The sequence below is a fragment of the Sceloporus undulatus genome, chromosome 3 (genome assembly GCF_019175285.1).
Source record: "Sceloporus undulatus isolate JIND9_A2432 ecotype Alabama chromosome 3, SceUnd_v1.1, whole genome shotgun sequence".
NCBI lineage: Eukaryota > Metazoa > Chordata > Lepidosauria > Squamata > Phrynosomatidae > Sceloporus > Sceloporus undulatus.
Window position 1 is genome coordinate 99,737,772 of NC_056524.1, and position 20,182 is coordinate 99,757,953.

Consider the following 20,182-nt stretch of genomic DNA (forward strand, 5'->3'; position numbering starts at 1 on the left):
TAAGCTTTTTTTCAAAAAGAAATTCTAGCAGAGGCTAGCATAGAACAATGTCTGAGCAATGTTTTGATGGCATACTGTTGACATCTTCAAAATACCACTTTGCACATATACTGTATATATATGTAAATATGTGTGTGCTACCATTGATCTCTTTGGTCTTTAATGATGTAGAAAATTCTATATCATGGCATGGGTAGAATAAATGTAAATACTTTACTTCATTATGCTTTTGCTTTCCGTGTTCATAATTGTTGACTTAGAACCAATCTAATTTCTAAAGCTAAACCTACAAGTTAGTAACTCTGTGTTATTACATACATTTGAATAACCTGGGTTGTTTTCTAAAGATATAACTAAATTAACTTGAAATAACATGGAATTAACTTGTTTGTAACAACAGAACCCATATTTAGGTACCCAGATTTTTTTAAGGACCTCAGCTACCAGAGACCCCAGCCATCATGACCACTGGTGAGAGGTTCAGGAATTGTCACCTGCCTCCATCTGGGGACCAAGGATTGGAGCCATTACACTAGAACATCAGTACTGAACTGAAGAGGAGTTTCACATGAACTGCTAGTGACTAAACATATGATAAATGTATCAGTTTTATCCAAGTATATTAGATTTAAGAATTACAGTACGCCCGCATCAATCACATGCTTGACTTCCATGGTTTGAGCTTCCACAGACAGCAAGCCCTGGCTTTTTCAATGGGTATGTGCACACATAGCGACACAAACAGGAGTGTATGCCCCTTGAAAAGAATGGGCCTTAAGGTCATGCGTTTTTTCCTATCTGCAGGGGGGGTCAAGGGCGCACTGTATAAGGAATTCTTTCAAATAATATTAAAATTCGTATTTGAAATGCATCAAGACTAAAAATACCTGGATGATTGTATAATTGTCAGACCCATTATTTTTGCTCACCATTGCCAATACATGTTGTCATCTCCTAACACTAGGTAAATTGGAAGAGAAGGGTAGTTCCTTCAGAAAGTGAAGGCTCTAGAATCTTGTTGTTTAATTTTCTAGATAACTAATTATTTGTAGCATTCGCAAGTTGCATATACCACCAAAAGTGATTTATATTCCAGTGTTTCACTCATTTCAATCTGATTGTAATTTTCAAGAAGTTAACAAGAAATTTGCAAAAACACAGATAGCGCCAGCAGCCAACAAAATACGTCGGACCATCTCGAGGAAAGGCACAATTCTGAAAGTGAAGGTTTTCAGATCAGGATCTCAGCAGAAGTTGTCAGTGTCAAGCCAGTTTCACATGAGTAGTTTTGATAACAGCCCCAAATCATATAAAAGACCATAACTATGACTTTTGACACCATTAATGCACAAAGCTCCTGAGCTACCCACAGTATTGTGATTGCAATAAATGGGTGAGATATAAATTGTCTTGAAGTAATAAATCAGTCATGCCTGATTCTATTTGTCTTTTTAGCTCACTTGCTTCTCTGTATGATTATTCTAAAAAGCATCTGTAAAGTTGCAGTTAATTAAAAGGAGGAATTAAAAACATGCTTAAAGCAGAATTTTGTGGAGATAATTATACAAATCTAACACTTAAAGGTTGTTTTATTTTTCTTTGTGTATGTGTGTGTTTTAACAGTGTAAATTACTTACAAGCATGACTAATACCAAATAACATTATCTTGCCATGGGATATCCCTTGCATGTGAAATGTTCTTACATGACCATGTCACAAATATCTGCATAGTGCAGTTTTGATGCTTCTTGGTGTTGCATTTAGGCATTTATGTTCTTAGCATAGTAAGGTTGGTACTTTAGACACCATTTTTACTAAACAATTTATTTGAAGTTGTCATGTGTAAAAGAATTACAAGCCCTTTGGTCTTGACTTGATTAGGGGATTGGGATGATCCTAGTAATACTTGGTCTGTCTTTTATTTGAGAAATTACTTTGAGTTGAAGTCAGAATAACACTAGTAGAAATTTTTCTGCTAGCCAGTTAAGCTGAAGCATTAAGTATAAGCCAACTGAAATTCACAAATGAGTCCCTTAATAATAAATCTGTGATCAGCTCTTTAGAACACTGCAGAAGCTATGGGTGATAGAAGGGAAGACTACCTCCCTCTTTCTTCTGAGACACCTGATCCATGCTGTGGTTCTGGGTTTAAGCTGGTGTATCCAAGAACAGGGGATAATAAGAGTTTAGTACACCTACTTACTGAATGACATTTTTTTCAAATGAAAATGCTGACTTAATTTAGTACTTTTGACTTCCAATATTGAAATAGTATCTGCTGAAATGACTTTGCATTTAAATGTTTAACTTGGATAAGAACTAAGAGATTGGAGTATTTTTTTATTTGTATTTATATTTTATATTATACATATAAAAACTAGCATACCACTTGACACATTCAGAAGCCACATTGTGCATTGGATAATTTAACAGTTGCATCTTGCATTTCAGAATCTCCTGATGCATAATAGCTCTTAACTTAAAAGCGATTACTTGAGAGGCTCACTAATCTGTGCTTTTGCTGATTATTTGAATGGGCTTGTATATGAAAGCCATACTAATCCTTGTGCTTGTCTGGTACAGGAAGCGAGCAGCTGCAAAGCATCTAATAGAACGCTATTACCATCAGTTAACTGAGGGCTGTGGAAATGAAGCCTGCACGAATGAATTTTGTGCTTCCTGTCCAACTTTTCTTCGTATGGATAACAATGCAGCAGCCATTAAAGCCCTCGAGCTTTATAAGATTAATGCAAAACTCTGTGATCCTCATCCCTCCAAGAAAGGAACAAGCTCGGCTTATCTAGAAAACAATTCCAAAGGTGCCCATAACAACTCTTGCACTGACAGAAAAATGAACAAGAAGGAAATGCAAGGCCCAAGAGATGACTTTAAAGGTAAGGCATGAGGACAGCATTGTTTAGATTTGCATTAAAGTTATAAAAGAGCAACTGCTGGAGTACCGTATTTTCCAGCATATAAGACGACTGGGCGTATAAGACGACCCCAAGTCATGTGCAGGCAGCGCCCTGGCCTACTATAGGCCGAATTAAGGGGGTCTGGCACCCACACGCACTGGCTTGAGGGGGCCTCTGTGGAGGCCTGGAAGGCAGGTGTTGCAAGTGGCAATAGGGCCTCACGTAGTCCGACCCAAAAGGGCACTAGACGCCGCAGAAGAAGCCGCTGGAGCAGAGTATCCTGGGCGGCGGTGGCGAGGCATAAGGGGCCGGCTCTTTCCCTCGGCCCAACCATCCCTCTCCCGCTGAACTAGCTCTAGAGCCGCTTCTCTGCCACCTTTTCCGGCTTCCAGCTCCCAAAACCAGCAATAGCGGTGAGAAAGAGAGAGCCCAGCCACAGTGCCTGCTGGAATAGGAACCTGCAAGGACCCCCTGGAGACGGAGAGGTGGCTATGCCATTTGCTTGTCTCTGTGGAGGCCACCAAACACAACCCGGCATATAAGACGGGGTAAAAAGTCATATGCCAGAAAATATGGTAGTTAAGTTGCCATCTTCTGTTAACTGGCATGGTTGGAAAGAAGATAATAGAAATTGTACCCATATTTTGAAATGTATAAATAAAAGCTAAACTTTCATGCCCCTTTATGAAGGCTTATATCACTTCATAGGTGATGTGAGGCAATAAAATGAAAGCCTTGTATGACAGATAGCATCAGGTATTAGCATCTTGGTCCTTCATTCAAAACTAGTGATTGGAATTAGCAGGCTACCGAGTGGTTTTAAAACATTCTGCCTCCTGGGAGTAGTTGCAATTCTTTTGTCAGTTCATTTCTACATTTCTTTTATTTCTAAGTATATTTTAATTAAAACAAACTTGCTCAGACCTAAAAAAAATTTCAAAATGTCTATAGATCATTGGCCCTTAGCAATGGAATAGTAATTGTATACAAAATGCAGCCAAATGAATTTCAAGTCTTGATCAAGATGATAATGAAAAAGGGTCAAATTCTTCCTCCAGTGCTGTTTGCTCATTTGAAATTACCACATCCCCATTTGCCCTGATCTTAATTTTAAATAAAATGGGGCAAGTAGCAGGTACAGGGAGGGAGCCTTTTTTCTAGGACACCTTGGGAGTTGCCTTATCAAATCTGTCAAGTCCTGTACAGCTGACTAAAGGAAAATTCTTTCTAGCCCACCTGGAGATCTTGGGTATTCTCTAGCAGTCTTCAGTTTAAGTGCCAGCTAGGTCTGACCTTGTTTATATTTTAAAATCAGAAGAGATTGCTGTGTTCAGGGTAGAGGTGTAAAATTTCCAGAAATTGTCAAACCAAAGAGGAGGAGGGGTTGGGGAAAATTTTCAGGCAAATAAAAAAAATCTAATTGAAAAACATTTTATTACTTTAATCGCAAATAATAGATGCTGTGTGTAATATAATACAATTATACATTTTATTTGGCATAAAATTACTGTGTTTGATATATTAAAAGCATAGATCAATGAGATAATACTTATAAACTGATTTCCCTTTTTAATAAATTGTGTGTGCTTGTTGCAAATGAAGATACAAGGTCCTGAGCTGTAAGGAATCTCTTTGGGTTTTCTGCTTCATCAGAAGCAGGCAGGGGGGAAAACAGCAGAAGCCATTAGCATTAATAAAACTTGGGAAGTTATTTTATCTGTTCCTGTTCTCCATAATGTCAAGGAGACATAAAACATTCATTCACATAAACATTTCAGAAAAGGATGCCAAGATCAGGAATGGGAAGGATCAGAAAGTAAATATATGAACACCTTAAGTATCATTCTAAAAGAATATCTTCTAAAATTCATTTCCCTCCTCCCCCATAATTTCAGTTTTCCAATTAAAAAAAAATCTTGATCTTTCTGGATTTTATTCTGGGCTTTCTAATTCAGGATAGTATGTTGTAAAACACTATGGGAGAAAAGGTTAATCCCAGGATCAGATCCCACACAGCTGCTTTTTCTGACACCATTGGGCATATTTTTGTTCCACATGATGAAGCCTGACAATAGTTATGATGGCACATATAGCTGCCATAATACTGTGTTGCATTATGGGTAAGAAGTGCTGTGGCTACTTCCTCTTCAATAAGAGGGGTACTAAAGCCCTGTCATATAACTCAGGTACAAAAGCCCTCTCATATAAATAGTACCCTATATGACTCACTGAGACTTACTGTGGCTGACACCTTTGTGGGATCTCATCTTCCTCCCTCCCCTGTCTTCTATGTCTATATTATTTGTGTCTTTGGCAGAGAGAGAGAGCGAGTGAATCCAGACAGCAGTAGCAATAGCATATTATACAGTTGGCCGTCTGTATCGACAGATTCTGCATGCATGAATTCAACCATCCACAGTTTGAAAATATTCCAAAAAAATAATAATCCAAAAACTAAACCTTGATTTTACTACTGTATATTAGGGACACCATTTCACTATGCCACTTTATACAATGGGACTTGAGCCTCCACAGGTTTTGCTATCCATGGGGGGTCCTGGAGCCAAACCCCAGCAGGCACCAAGGCCCACTGTAATTCTGTAGCTAAGATTTGAGCATGCATACTCCAGCTGTTTCTATTTGCTGCTATTTTTCAATCCATGTGTTATAATTTCTGTCATGGTAAGGTATAAATGTTGTTAAATCCTAGCTGAAAATATGGTTAATACTATCTCTTTTAATGCCTTATTTTAAGTATTTTAACCTAAGTTCAAGAAGGTTTTCCTGGTTTGTTTCTTAATTTCTAGATGTGACTTTCTTAACAGAAGAAAAAGTATATGAAATTCTTGAACTATGTAGAGAAAAAGAGGACTATTCTCCTTTAATCCGTGTCATTGGCAGAGTATTTTCTAGTGCTGAAGCATTGGTACAGAGTTTTCGAAAAGCCAAGCAACATACAAAAGAAGAACTGAAGTCTCTTCAAGGAAAAGATGAAGATAAAGATGAAGATGAAAAGGAAAAGGCTGCATGTTCTTCTGCCATGGAAGAAGATGTAGTTGCACCGTCATCGTCATCATCATCATCATCATCAAGAATAGGAGATAATACACAGGGGGATAACAACCTACAAAAACTAGGCCCAGATGAAGTCTCTGTGGACATTGATGCAGTGAGACGGGTCTATAATAGATTACTTTCTAATGAAAAAATAGAAACTGCCTTTTTAAATGCACTTGTGTACTTGTCACCCAATGTGGAATGTGACTTGACTTACCATAATGTGTACTCTCGAGATCCTAACTATCTCAACTTGTTTATTATTGTTATGGAAAATGGTAACCTTCATAGTCCTGAGTACCTGGAAATGGCATTGCCATTGTTTTGCAAAGCAATGAGTAAGCTACCCCTTGCAGCGCAAGCAAAACTTGTCAGATTGTGGTCTAAGTACAGCGCAGACCAGATTCGACGAATGATGGAAACTTTTCAGCAGCTTATTACCTACAAAGTCATAAGCAATGAATTCAACAGTCGTAATTTAGTGAATGATGATGATGCCATTGTTGCTGCTTCAAAGTGCTTAAAAATGGTTTACTATGCAAACGTAGTAGGAGGGGATGTGGACACAAATCACAATGAAGAGGAAGATGAAGAGCCTATTCCAGAATCCAGTGAGCTAACTCTTCAAGAATTGCTAGGTGAGGAAAGAAGGAATAAAAAAGGGCCTCGAGTAGACCCATTGGAAACTGAACTTGGTGTAAAAACTATAGATTGCCGAAAACCACTTATCCCCTTTGAAGAGTTTATCAATGAACCACTGAATGATGTTTTGGAAATGGACAAAGATTATACATTCTTCAAGGTAGAAACAGAAAACAAATTTTCCTTTATGACGTGCCCCTTTATACTGAATGCTGTTACCAAGAACCTGGGATTGTATTATGACAACAGAATCCGTATGTACAGTGAACGACGTATTACGGTGCTCTACAGTTTAGTTCAAGGACAGCAGTTAAATCCATATTTGCGACTCAAAGTGAGACGTGATCACATCATAGATGATGCACTTGTCCGGGTAAGTGACATAATTATTGAAAAAAATATCTGAATGTTGCTGAAAAGAAAATAGCTAGAAACCAGTTCTTTGCCACATGGGTCTCCTAGGTTTGTTCAGCACACACTATATCTGCTGAAATTACTGTAAAAACTACCACTGCCACTTTGTCACATGCTGATGTGTGAAGGATTGGCCCTGCAGCTCCTTAAACCAGTGGTTCTCAACCTTCCTAATGCTGCGACCCTTTTATACAGTTCCTCATGTTGTGGTGACCCCTAACTATAAAATTGCGGTGTCTCGGTTCCTAAGTCCATGGGAAATAGGTGTTAGGTGACCTCTGTGAAAGGGTTGTTCAAGCCTCAAAGGGGACGTGACCCACAGGTTGAGAACCGCTGCCTTAAACACAGTTCCCTAAGAACCGTTTGTATAATATTCTGATATGATACCTGTTAGCTTTAAAAAATAATGACTAAAAAGCCTTCACTAGAAAAACAAATGGTGATACTAGCCTATTATATGTAAGCAAAATATACAGTTTCAATGGCATTGTCTTATAACTATATTACACATAACTTTATTTGAATTTAGTCTGTAACTATGTTAGGCTTAGTTTTTAGAGCCTATTTGACATGGTTATTTATGCAGAGGTAACAACCTTTTATTCTCTTTGGATGAATTTGATTAAATCATAAATAGTCTAAGGAGCTTATACAGCAATTGCTGTTATACAGCAGTTGCTTTGCATTAGTCCCTTCTTTGCTTGGTGCTTAATACCCAACATAATGGCTCTGCCAGCATACCCCCTTGAACTGAGTTGTTTGAAATTGATTCTTTTCCCACTTGAAACAGTCCCTTAAAGACCCCATCCTGCTATGTTTTAGGAAGCACTTTGGACATTAATGTCTCATTCTGTTTCATTGCATTATTGGGAGCCTAGTGGGCTTGGTGGTTTCATTGCTCCTCCTTAGGGATTCTTTGGGGATCTCCAGCACTGGGGAGATACCTGGATTCCCAAATATTCCAGGAGAATCATTGCACATTCACTCTCAGTTCTCCAATATGTTTTTTTTTAATCTTTTAAAAAATAAGAAGAAGGGGAGTAGTGTAATAGTGTATTTCCATTGTAATACTATTAAGGATTAATGGCCAGAGCAATGAAAGGGTTCAGGAAAATTTTAAAGCATACATAAAGAGTAAAATTGTGGAAGTGGTGTAGTGTGTGTTATCTTCCCAATCTGAACAGGACACAGGGGTGGTTCCATAATAGCATCATTATATAAGCACAGTTATGGCTTCCTTTTCAACTGAATAATAACTGTGGAGCAGGGGGCAGAGAAAACATGGTGGTGTAAACAGTATTGTTATTTTTCAAGTGTAAGAAAGCTGATGCAGGAATAAATGTGTCTCATGATGTTGCAAAAGAGTGTGTTTCCTTTCCACCACTTTTACAAGCAAGGAGAAGTGGTTTCCAGACAGAACAGCCTGAAACAACTGACTAGTGTGATAAGCTTCCAAGAAGGAAGATGGAGTTATGGGAGCTATAGACATCGGGAGGGCAGATTCTACAAGACTAGTCCAAAGGTTACTGTATGTGTTGCTTGTTAGAAATGGACTCTTGCTTTCATGTGTTCTGTGAACAAGGTAGTCTGGCACCTTTGTATTGAATTCCAGAATGATTAATAGGAGATGCTACATAATGACTATGGGTGCCTAAATGAATAGCCTTGTTTATGACAGGCCATGAGTCATTGAATCTTTTCTATAACTTTCAGAGCTTATTTCCTCTTGCAGTTTAGCTAGAGCTGAAATCTGTGCAGCTGGAACACAACTGATGTGACATGAATCTATGTTTCAGTGAATACATTTCCATACTCGTTTTCATTAGAATTACTGTGCATTAATTATGCAAATAAAATGGAGCATTGTGTTATGTAAAATTTAGATTGTTGTGTCTGAAGTGTGGAAGAAGTTATGATGATAACCCTCCAAATATCTCATTTTAATAATAATGTTGCATTGTTTGAAGGAAAAACCATGGTGCTCACTTAAAGCTGTCTCAAGTACAATTCCAGACCTTAGATGTGGTGTTTTAGCTCCAACTTTGCCAGTTGCTGTTCATCTTTCAGCCATAGCTTGTTGACCATGCAACCTAAGGGACTTAGAGTTCAGCTTATAGACTTTCTTAGGCTTCATCTTATAGACTTTGTGATCTTGAGAATACACTGTGGTCAGATTAAACAATGACAGATAGTTAAAACAATATCAGCTAAGGCAAGAATCATGAGAATCATGAGGCTGAGTTCACTCACTAAATTATATCACGGTACAGTGCACCCTTTCTTTATGCAGGGGATCTGTTCCGGACCCCCCCCCCCCCCCCCCCCCCGCATAAAAGAAAAACACAGGAGAGGAAAGAGCTGCAAGGTGCTGATATCTTCCAAACTCCTCCAATTCAAGATAGCCTAGGTAGCTGTAACCCATTTCTCCTATATTTAAAAAGGTGTTGTTAAATGCCAGATCAATAAATAGTAGTGGATACCAATCTGTTTCCAAACACAATTCAAAGTCCTGATTACCTATAAAGCATTATACCATTCAGTTCCACAGGAAAGAATGATTGCATTTGTCTGTATGAGCTTAGGCTCTTTTTTCATTTGGCACCCTCACAGACACATCTGGTGGGAGGCAGAACAGTGCCTCTTGATGATTCTTGCCACAGTGAACCTCCTTTCCTAGAGAGGCTAGACTAGCATTAGAATAATAGAATCATAGAGTTGAAAGAGACTGCAAGGGCCATCCAGTCCAACCCCCTACCATGCAGGAAATCTCAATCAAAGCATTCAGCCTCTGTTTAAAGACCTCCAAGGAGGGAGACTCCACTACACTCTGAAGGAGTTTGTTCCACTGTCAAACAGCCCTTAATGTCAGGAAGCTCCTCCTAATGTTGAAGTGAAATCTCTTTTCCTGGAGCTCGCATCCATTGCTCCGGGTGCTAGTCTCTGGAGCAGCAGAAAACAAGCTTGCTCCCTCCTCAGTATGACATCCCTTCAAGTACTGTATTTAAACAGGGCTATCATACCACTGCTTAACCTTTCTCTTCTCCAGGTAAAACATCCCCAGCTCCCTAAGTCGTTCCTCATAGGGCATGGTTTCCAGACCCTTCACCATTCTAGTCACCCTCCTTTGGACACGCTCCAGTTTTTCAACATCCTTTTTAAATTGTGTCCAGAACTGGACACAATATTCCAGGTGGGGCCTGACCAGAGCATAATAGAGTGGAACTATCACTTCCCTTGATCTAGACACTATGCTTCTATTGATGCAGCCCATTCTCCTTTTTGTCCTCCCGTCAACAGATTAAAAACATTTACTATGTTAAAGAGTCTCTTAATTGTGTGTTGTTCTCTTTTTATTCCTTGCTTTTTAAGGCTACCTTTTTAATAGTTCTTAATTTAAAATATTAATAACATTTTGACAATAACTGTTTGTATGTTTTCACCCATAAATGTTTTTATATGTACTTGTTTTAATTTTTGTAAGCCACATTATGTTCCAGCTTGGAGAGGGAGGTAGAAAATAAATAAAAGAGTAAAAATATTACTGAAATCTAGATTGATGTAGAACCTTCAACACCTTGCATGTTATCTTTTAAATGAGTGTATCCACCAGAATGGAGGATTCATTTGGTTCATGAGTTTCTCGCAAGATATGTTTTTAATTAGTTCTTACACCAACAAAATACTTGTGAGCTAAATCACTGCCTGAGACTATTGACTTTTCTAAAAATTGAACAGTTCTATTGTGATGAAGACAGAAGTGCCACAGTTCATACACTTCATGCTCAGTTTAACCAGGGCCATAATTATATTGCAGTTTGACTGACATGCTAGAAAAATGCCTAGTCTACATGTGCATTTGAGAGTTGTATTGGTTTTTAAATAGTTACCTTGTATATAGCCATGTCTTCTGATAGTCCGTGATGACTCTGTCAGTCCACAATTTCCAAGTTACGCTGATATAGTGTGCTTCAAGAACTTATGGGTTGTTTTACATCAGGGCTTTGTTATTGCTGTTGCATGTCTTCAAGTTGCTTCCGACTTATGGCGACCCCAAGGCAAACCTATCAAGGGCTTTTCTTGGCAAGATTTGTTCAGAGGAGGTTTGCCATTGCCTTCCTTGAGGCTGAGAGCATGTGACTTGCCCAAGGTTACCCAGTGGGTTTCATGGCCAAGCAGGGAATCAAACCCATTTTATAAAACCATTGTGTGTCTGAGTGAGGGTCTGCACAAAGAAACCAGTGCAGTGGTAGAACAGGATAATAAGATTGGCAGTAGTAACTCAGGACAGCTATACCTTCTTGTACTCTGAGCCCAAGGTGAAAACTGTGCAGGTAGAAACTAGCAGAAAGACTACTTGGTTGCAAAGGCCACCAGAATAACTTGTGAAGCCTCTTGCCATTCTTTGTCCAGAATCCTCACTCATACACAGGTTCTCTAAGAGACTTGCCCCACTTCTGTCTTAGCCACCTGAATAGGATGAGACATACATAAGTGGGTTACCTTGTCTACCCCCTCACTGTGAACTTCATTATGTCCCCTGCTGTTCTCACTAATGGAGTATGAACATTTCTATGACAGGTTCTTATGGTATTTGTTCCACTGAATCACTTGTTCCCAACTACTTTTGCAGTATTCTTAGTGTGCCCATTAAAAGGTATTTGTAAACTAAAATGGTGGCTTTTACACACACACACACACACAGAGAGAGAGAGAGAGAGAGAGACTTCTTTAATGTAACCAATGTTGTTATGATCTATAAAGTTAACACACTAAAGAAATATTTTCTTTTCATCCAATAGTTAGAAATGATTGCCATGGAAAATCCAGCAGATTTGAAAAAACAGTTATATGTGGAATTTGAAGGCGAACAGGGGGTTGATGAAGGAGGAGTTTCCAAAGAGTTTTTTCAGCTAGTTGTAGAAGAAATCTTCAACCCAGATATTGGTATGTAACTAGCTTTCAATAGATTCCGTGGGTGGTTTATATCTCTACTTTTCATTCCTAGCTGCTTGTCTTCTGTTTTAATAAAATGCTAAGAGAATCCATCTTTCCTACTTGCAGACTGTATATTTGATATGTTTGTTAAGGCTGCTAATTTTTGTATCTAAGGAATGTTTCTGTCTTAATTCTGTTCATTCTACTAGTGTGTTTGTTCTACTTTATTAACTGTTAGTATTTGTGCTCCCAGGCTTTCTTCACAATATTAAGATTGTTCAGCAAATCACATGATCCCTCCTGGAACTACATCACTTCAGCACACAGGCAAGGATTAGTTCTGAAGGCATCAAAAATGCCTTTCCCATAGAAAGCTAGCTCTCGATTAATCATCTGCCTGAAATGTTGTTATGACAAAGGGGGAAAAATCTTTGACATAGATTTTTGAAGCGTGCAGTTTCTCCTTGACTGGCCCTTCCCAGTGTGCTTTCTGAAGTGATAGAAAAATTCTGGAACAATCGTACTGGGTGACTTTTCTAAAAACATAAGAGGTGCTTCAAGATGCATGCACAAACCTCTGGTTGCTTTCTGTAGAATTCTGTGCACTTGGAATCTTGCCAACACATGAGATCACTTTATCTGAAGCCCTGTTAATTTAAAGTGGATTTAAGTAGATGTTGGTTTAATAAATTGTGGCTTCTTTAAGACTATAGATGAAGCTACTGAATGTACTTTTTCTCCTGTAAATTGAAGCTTTGACCAAATGACCGATTTCTCAGCTGAAGCTTTCATAGCTTAGAAACTAGATTGCTATTCTGTGATTTTTCTTACATCATTAATAAATTAAATTAATTTTTACAGGAATGTTCACTTATGATGAATCTACAAAATTGTTTTGGTTTAACCCATCCTCTTTTGAAACTGAGGGACAGTTTACACTGATTGGGATTGTATTGGGTCTGGCCATTTATAACAACTGCATTCTGGATGTCCATTTTCCAATGGTGGTCTACAGGAAGTTAATGGGCAAAAAAGGAACTTTCCGTGATCTGGCAGACTCTCACCCTGTAAGTTGAAATTTTTTTCCAATTGAAATCCTGTAATGCACTTTTAATTTCACAATAGAGCAGTTTTTGAATGTTCAAATATATATTATCTCAATCCTGATTTTAGCCCTGCAAACATTATTGTCTCAGAACAGGGCCCTTAGTCTGAGAAAACATTTGCTCGTCCAGTCATTTTTGGCTGAAGCAAGGTTTAACTTGTTACTTCATGGCTCATGCTATTTTGCTGCTCTGCTAGTAGCAGCTCAGTCATGTGAAAGTTCACATAATGTGAACTTTAGAACTTGTATTTGCCTGTTAAGTATAATGTAGTACAGTGTAAGGTAGTGAAGAAAACAAGTGGCTGCAGTCCACAAAGGTTTATATCCAAAAATGTCTCTAGTCTTTAAAATGCAGTAAGAATCATGTTGTTTCTGTACTACAGAGTTACATAGTTTGTCCCTGAAGTTTATCACCAGTATATTGGTGAGTCCCAGAGAAATCTGTGTGGAAATGAGAGGCCAAGTATTAAAAGAAACAAAGCTTCTTCCCTTGCACATTTAGAAGAGGAGTTATCTCCTGCTGCTTACAATTGCTAGACTACACTTCCAGCACTTGCTGAGCTTTGTGTCACAAAACTCTGCATGAATTGAATGCTGCTTTGCACAAGAAGAGCTGGACTAAATGTTACACATGCAGTAGTATTTAATAGTCTCACAACATGGGTGCGTTCTTTAAATGAAAAGAAGCTGTGGGAGGCTGGGAATTTGATCAGAGGACTCGGCAAATGGTGTTCTAAACCTTTTTCCCACAGGGCTTTTTTCAACCAAAATTATCCACTCCCCTTCAGCAGGTTCTCTGAACAAACTCATACCCTGCTATAGTTGCTTTTCATTTTTAAAACAGGCTCCTAAAAGAGTGGGTGTGAATGACTAACTTCTAGTTTGGCTCTTAGTGTTCATCCAGACTGAGTAATTATCAGCTTGGTTGCTTATTTTAAAAGTTGTGTAATTTTTTTTTCAATTTTAGGTTCTCTATCAAAGCTTAAGAGACTTGTTGCAGTATGAGGGAAGTGTGGAAGATGATATGATGATAACCTTCCAAATATCTCATACGGATCTCTTTGGTAATCCAATGATGCATGATTTGAAGGAAAATGGAGATAAAATCCCTATTACAAATGAGAACAGAAAGGTAATCCAACAGGGCACATCTTCAGTTGTGCAGTGTTAACTGTAGAATAAGGATATAAATCCAGCTTGTCTTGTCCTCAGAATGGAAATGAGAAATCTCCATTTTCTCTCTTTGTCAGGGAGGCAGTGAGAGGTCTTTAGAGTTTTTTGCATATTTTTGAAGCATATTTGCGTTTGTAAGACTACTTCTGCACAGACATTGCATATAATTTTTATGCTAATGATGATTGCCTTCTGCTTTGTTGCATGGACTTTTAAAGGTTTGAAAGTGTTCACCTCATTCTGACATAGGGGACAAAGAAATCACATGGCAATTGACAGTTTCTCAGCAGAGTGTTCGAATGTTTTCAGATAACTTGGGCCAATGAGAATCAGAAATCTGTAAATATTATTTATGTACCTATTGTAGAAATAGTGTGTTAAGACTATTACTTCTGTGACTTGTATCATGCAAATTAAGCACGTTTGTATAGCTGCCAATAAAGATGTAAAAGTAGAGCAGTGCAACAAATTAAAATAGCCATTGAGATGAACCAAATTCAGCAGATCTACAGTGGTCATAAGTAAATTTATAAAGCCCAAGGTTAGTATGAATTCAAATCTCTACTAGCAGTCAGTCATTGGACAGGGCTAGATTGGCTTCCCTTGGCAAGGAATTAAAAACATGAGAGCTACCTTAGAAAAAATAGCTAGTGGTTTTGAGAGAAATTCTGATTTGGCTAGATTTTAAATTATTTTCTATCTTGTAGAAGTTGTGCTGAATATCAAACATTTTTAGATTGCTTGTTTAGTAAACTACCGTATATACTCGTGTACAAGTCAACTTCATGTATAAATCAAGGGAAGGTTTCAGGGTAAAAATGGATTTTGATATGGCCCATGGATAAGTTGAGGGTAAAAAGTAAGCAGGTTATAACCAAGGATGGAAAGTGGGGGGGGGGGGACACCACTTACATCCTTCCTTCTTCTCTGGACCACCAAGCAAGGCTGGGGCTGGAGGAGAGGTTTTAATAACGGATTGAGGAGGAAACAAAGTGGAGTTAAATGGTGTGCTTCTTTGATGGGAAGAGAAGACTTTCAAATCGGATTGGGAAGGGAAGGAAGTGGAGCTAAAAGGGGTGTTTCTTTGATGGAAAGAGAAGGGTTTCAAATTGGACTGGAAAGGGAATGAAGTGGAGTTAAATGGGGTGTTTCTTTGATGGAAAGAGAAGGCTTTCAAATCAGTTTGGGAAACTCTTTCTCACACACAAAAACTCCTACCTCGAGGCGGGAAGAGTAAGGTATCACAGCTGTGCTTGTTTCACGACCTTTTTAACCAGTACTGTGTATTGACTGGTACAGAAGTCGACCTGGGATTTTAGGGTCAATTTTGGGGCATAAATTTCTCGACTTATAATCAGTTATATACAGTATTTGGTTTTAAGAAAGAATATTTAAAAGCCTGAAAATTGGTTAGGATTTCAAAAGTATTACCAACTTATTTATTTATTTAAATACATGTTCCCTACAATGACTCCTTGGTATCCTTTGGGATGTGGTTCCAGGACCCCCATGGATACCAAAATCCATGTATGCTCAAGTCCCATGATATACAATGGCATCATAAGATAGTGTTCTTTATATAAAATGGCAAAATGAAGACTTGCTTTTTTAAATTTATATCTATTTAAATATTTTCAAACCATGGATTTTTGAATCTGTGGATAATAAAACCTGTGGATACATAGGGCTGACTGCATTATTTGAGACCACTGTTTATTAAACAAGGAAAATCAATATCTGGTTTGCGGGGAGGGTCTCCCATTCCATTTTGCAGCCACTTCAGATAAAGGTTTATACACCTTGGCATTACTTTCTTTTCATTGAACAGGAATTTGTCAATCTGTATTCTGACTACATTCTCAACAAATCAGTGGAGAAGCAATTCAAGGCCTTTCGGAGAGGATTCCACATGGTAACCAACGAGTCTCCCCTAAAATATTTATTTAGACCTGAGGAGATTGAATTGCTTATTTGCGGAAGTAGGGTAAGGCAGCTTAAATGTGCAGAGGACAATAAATTGATCTTGTTGCTTGCTCCTAGAGCTGAATGCTGACATTGTGTCTTTTATTTACAGAATCTAGACTTTCAAGCCCTAGAAGAAACTACAGAGTATGATGGTGGCTATACCAGAGATTCTCTTATTATTAGGTATGGGGTGTACGTTTTTCTAGGGATGCAGATAGAAAATAGATGCCTCAAAACAAATGATGTGAATTCCAAATATAATGCAATATATATCAGTTTTGAAACACATACAGAGAGAGCACAATTTAAAGGTTTGCAGTTTGAAATTTTACTTTAGACTGGATCCAGACTGAGTCATATTTAGAGCTGACTTGCTGATTTCAGTTAGACTTAAGTTAGTCATTATTTTAAAAGTCTTCTCGAAATATGATTAAGGGCCAAAACAGATGGCCCTGAAGGGATGGCTTCAAGCTGCCCCTGAGAAAGCCAGGTAGGAGACGCGGCAACCACATATCACAGCTCCAATCCAGCCAGCTTCCAGCCCAAATAAGAACAGAAAAAATCCACTCCTATTTGGGGCGGAAAAAAGCCACCCCTTTGCTGCTGGAGCCAGCTTTTCAACAGCTCCAGGGCAAGTGGCCTCTAAAGATTTATGTACCACTTGCCTCAGAGCCAGCTACAGGCTGTCTGTTTCGGCCCTAACTCTGGATTTAGATCTATGTATCTTGCTCTTTTATCCACCCTGTGGCTAAAATAGTAAATGTAATGCAATGAATAAAGTGATGAATGGCATGTACAGACATGACTGAAGGGATAGTGGGCACTCTCCCCAAATATTTTCTGATCAATCCCACTGTATTAAGGTCATATAATAATGCACACACACATTCACAATAATGATCTTTGCCTTATCCTGCAATCCCCAAACTAGTTTGTTTGACTCCCCCCCCCCTTGTCATGTCTCACATACTAGTAACCTCAGCTCTGTAATCAACATGGCTATCTGGGAAGGTTCAATACATCAGCATAATGTACTGATTACATTACCTGTAAGGCAGCTTGCCATTAATAGTGAAAGAACAACCATTCCCAAATAAATCTGTCAGGTAAGTGCTAGTGAGTATATGTTAGGTCTCTGGCATCTGGGAAGAGTTCTGAGAGAAGAGATGTTAGGTAGTTCTGATTAGAAGAACAGACGGGTGGGCACTGTCCTCTTTCTTGTAACTAGATATCTGAAGTAGACCAGCACTTACATTGTAAATCCTTTGTTAAGTCTAAGTTTAAACAATAAACTGGTTTGAATATAACAACAATCAGTATTCTTCTCTTGTGTTCAGTTCCATTCTTACCAATTCTTGTAAGAGGGGAAAGGGGAAAACATGGCTTGGGCTCATTCTGACTCATACAGGTAGTGCTAAAATGTAGTTCAGCATAGCATGCAAACTGGCCTATGGAATTGGACTAATTAGTGATGCCATGTAGTCATTCACTTCATGTATCATGGAGAAATACTGTTTAGCCCTGTAACTGTTTTCTTTTGGTTTTGGAAAGTTCTAGACATCTGTTCAAATCCAACCTCCTGTATGTATTTTCGGGGGGGGGATCTTTGTTTAGCGTTCCTTTTTTTTTTTTTTAACAAATGAGGGTGCACAAGATTAAATCTTAGTCTTTGTTCAAGAGATGTTTTTCATATCCTTGCATAAATCCATGATAAGTATTTAGACTGTCAGCAAACCTAAATTCACATTGGGAAGGATACATTTGGCTAAGGATTGTACATTATACCTTTAGGTTCAGTTGCAAATCTATATATGTTAATTGTTAAGAGTAATTAAGGTTTTCGGTCATCTGACCAGGGCACTGTTCACTGCTAAATGGAATGTTGTAGCTATTGAATACAGTGTCCACATATCATTCAGCTAGTAATGCACATTTAGAAGCATCCATTTATGTTCCGTTGCTATTGGATAGTATTGGGACATTTGGAGAAAAAGCAAATAACATACTGATACATTGTGCTTGTATTGGCTAGTTCTGAGGTGAATTATAAGAAGCACAGTTTCATCCAGGTTATCTGTAGACAATATGAAGTATCACTTGCACCAGTACTCTGTCACTTGTATGTTTGTACAGCTTTTAATATACTTTATAATCTTCCTTTCAATAGAGAGTTTTGGGAAATTGTCCATGCATTTACAGATGAGCAAAAAAGACTATTCCTTCAGTTTACAACAGGCACAGACAGAGCACCAGTAGGAGGACTTGGAAAACTAAAGATGATTATAGCCAAAAATGGCCCTGACACAGAACGGTAAATAATTTGTTGTAAATTGTCTGTCTTTTTTTTTTAAAAAAAAAAAAGAAATTATTTGGAAGTGTAATTAAGCAGCTGTGTTTTCAATCTGTGCACAGGTGAGGGGTTTTAATATTAAATAATGTTGTTACTTGGCTAAGAAAAACATACTGGCAAGGGAGGAGAATTGCCTTATCCAAAGTTCTGTTAGGCTCGTGCCAACAAGGAGAAAGGACAGAGGAAGAAGTAAGAGGGAGGTCTGCTCGTTTTTAGGTTTTTCTTTTCCTGTTTGATAGCATCCTCCTTCAGGATCAAATTGTTGGTAGGGAAACTGTAATCTCTAGCTCTATGGCTGATAAACAGTCCTACCCTCAGTTTTGGGAGCATTGGTGCTGGAGACAGACTTTGAATGTGTGCCTCCAAAGCCTTCCCCCAATCTCCCAGTGATATACTGTACTTGGGGAGCTTTGCCATGTATTGGTCAGAAGGGCATCCAAAGTTGGATCCCTCCCACCAGAAGAGGAGATTCACTCTAACCTCAAGACACCTTTGCAAGGAATCATAGAATAGCAGTGGAAATAGAATGAAGAAGGAATATTAGCTAGAAGGGTATTTTTCAGGTCAGTATGGCCTATGAATTTTGGTCTGAATTCATAGAACTTATTTTTTTCTTCTCTGTTTTCTCTCCTATAGGTTACCCACATCTCACACATGCTTTAATGTCCTCTTGCTGCCAGAGTACTCCAGCAAAGAAAAACTTAAGGAGAGATTGTTGAAGGCCATCACATATGCCAAAGGATTTGGCATGCTGTAATGAAATAAATAAAATAACAAAAGGGATAAAGAGATTGGTGGTGATGGTGTCCCTGTCCAAAAATAAATAAAATTATAAAATAATACCCACAAAGGCCATAAGATAATAGTGAGCAACCGTAGTCACCTGTGTTTGTGCCTCCCTTCTTCACTTGGGGACTTTGGGCTGGAACAGCAGATTTCAGCTGCTTCTATGAACAAATTATTTTCTTTTAGCGTGAAAGTGTTACATATTCTTTCACTTGTATGTACAGAGAGGTTTTCTTGAATATTTATTTTAAAGGGTTAAATCACTTTTGCTTGTGTTTATTACTGCTTGAAGTTGAGCCTTTTGAGTATTTACCAGAAAACAAAACTGTACTCTCCCAAGGAAAATATTGCCATCATTTGTAGATTGTGTAATCTTTAAGTATGTGCTACATTTTTGTCCCAATTATCGAATCAAAATCAGGAACTGTACTTTTTTGAACAGTTTTGCTTTTGAAACTTGGAAGTCTTGGAAAACAAAATGGTGTGATGCAATGACTGCTGTTCTAGCCCCCAAAGAAATTTGTGGAAAATTTTAGAATCAATAAAGATGGAAGGGAGAACTTTGAATGTTAAACTACAGCCTTTGAGAACTTTACTTTAGTCACAGCACAACAATTAAAAAAAACTCATTTCACTATACATGTTGGCTTTCACATGTCTTGTCTTGTAGCATATTGTGTTTTCAATTAGCAGGGATTTTAGCTATGTGGAAGTGTGAACATAGTTTGGGCTTTTTTCTTTTTTTAAAAAAAGTTTACTTGGAAAAGTGCATTTGCAGCCAAACAGCATTAGAGTAGGAATGAAATGTGTTGTGAGAGAAATCAGAAAATTGGATCTATC

General features: G+C 38.2%; 1 protein-coding gene across 4 annotated transcripts in view; it reads left to right on the top strand.

Moving 5' to 3' along the window:
* UBE3A (ubiquitin protein ligase E3A) overlaps positions 1–19,981 on the top strand; it is a 41,315-nt gene extending 21,334 nt beyond the window's left edge. For 2 of the 4 annotated variants that reach the window (XM_042458027.1, XM_042458028.1), the window contains 9 exons: positions 2,584–2,894; positions 5,723–6,987; positions 11,828–11,972; positions 12,825–13,030; positions 14,036–14,200; positions 16,070–16,225; positions 16,316–16,389; positions 18,374–18,517; positions 19,193–19,981. In XM_042458027.1, coding sequence (XP_042313961.1) covers positions 2,584–2,894; positions 5,723–6,987; positions 11,828–11,972; positions 12,825–13,030; positions 14,036–14,200; positions 16,070–16,225; positions 16,316–16,389; positions 18,374–18,517; positions 19,193–19,313 — 2,587 coding nt within the window. In that variant the 3' untranslated portion in view covers positions 19,314–19,981. The remainder of the gene's footprint in view (positions 1–2,583; positions 2,895–5,722; positions 6,988–11,827; positions 11,973–12,824; positions 13,031–14,035; positions 14,201–16,069; positions 16,226–16,315; positions 16,390–18,373; positions 18,518–19,192) is intronic. The other 2 variants (XR_006102927.1, XM_042458029.1) reach the window with 2 other exon arrangements.
* Positions 19,982–20,182: the final 201 nt, after the last annotated feature.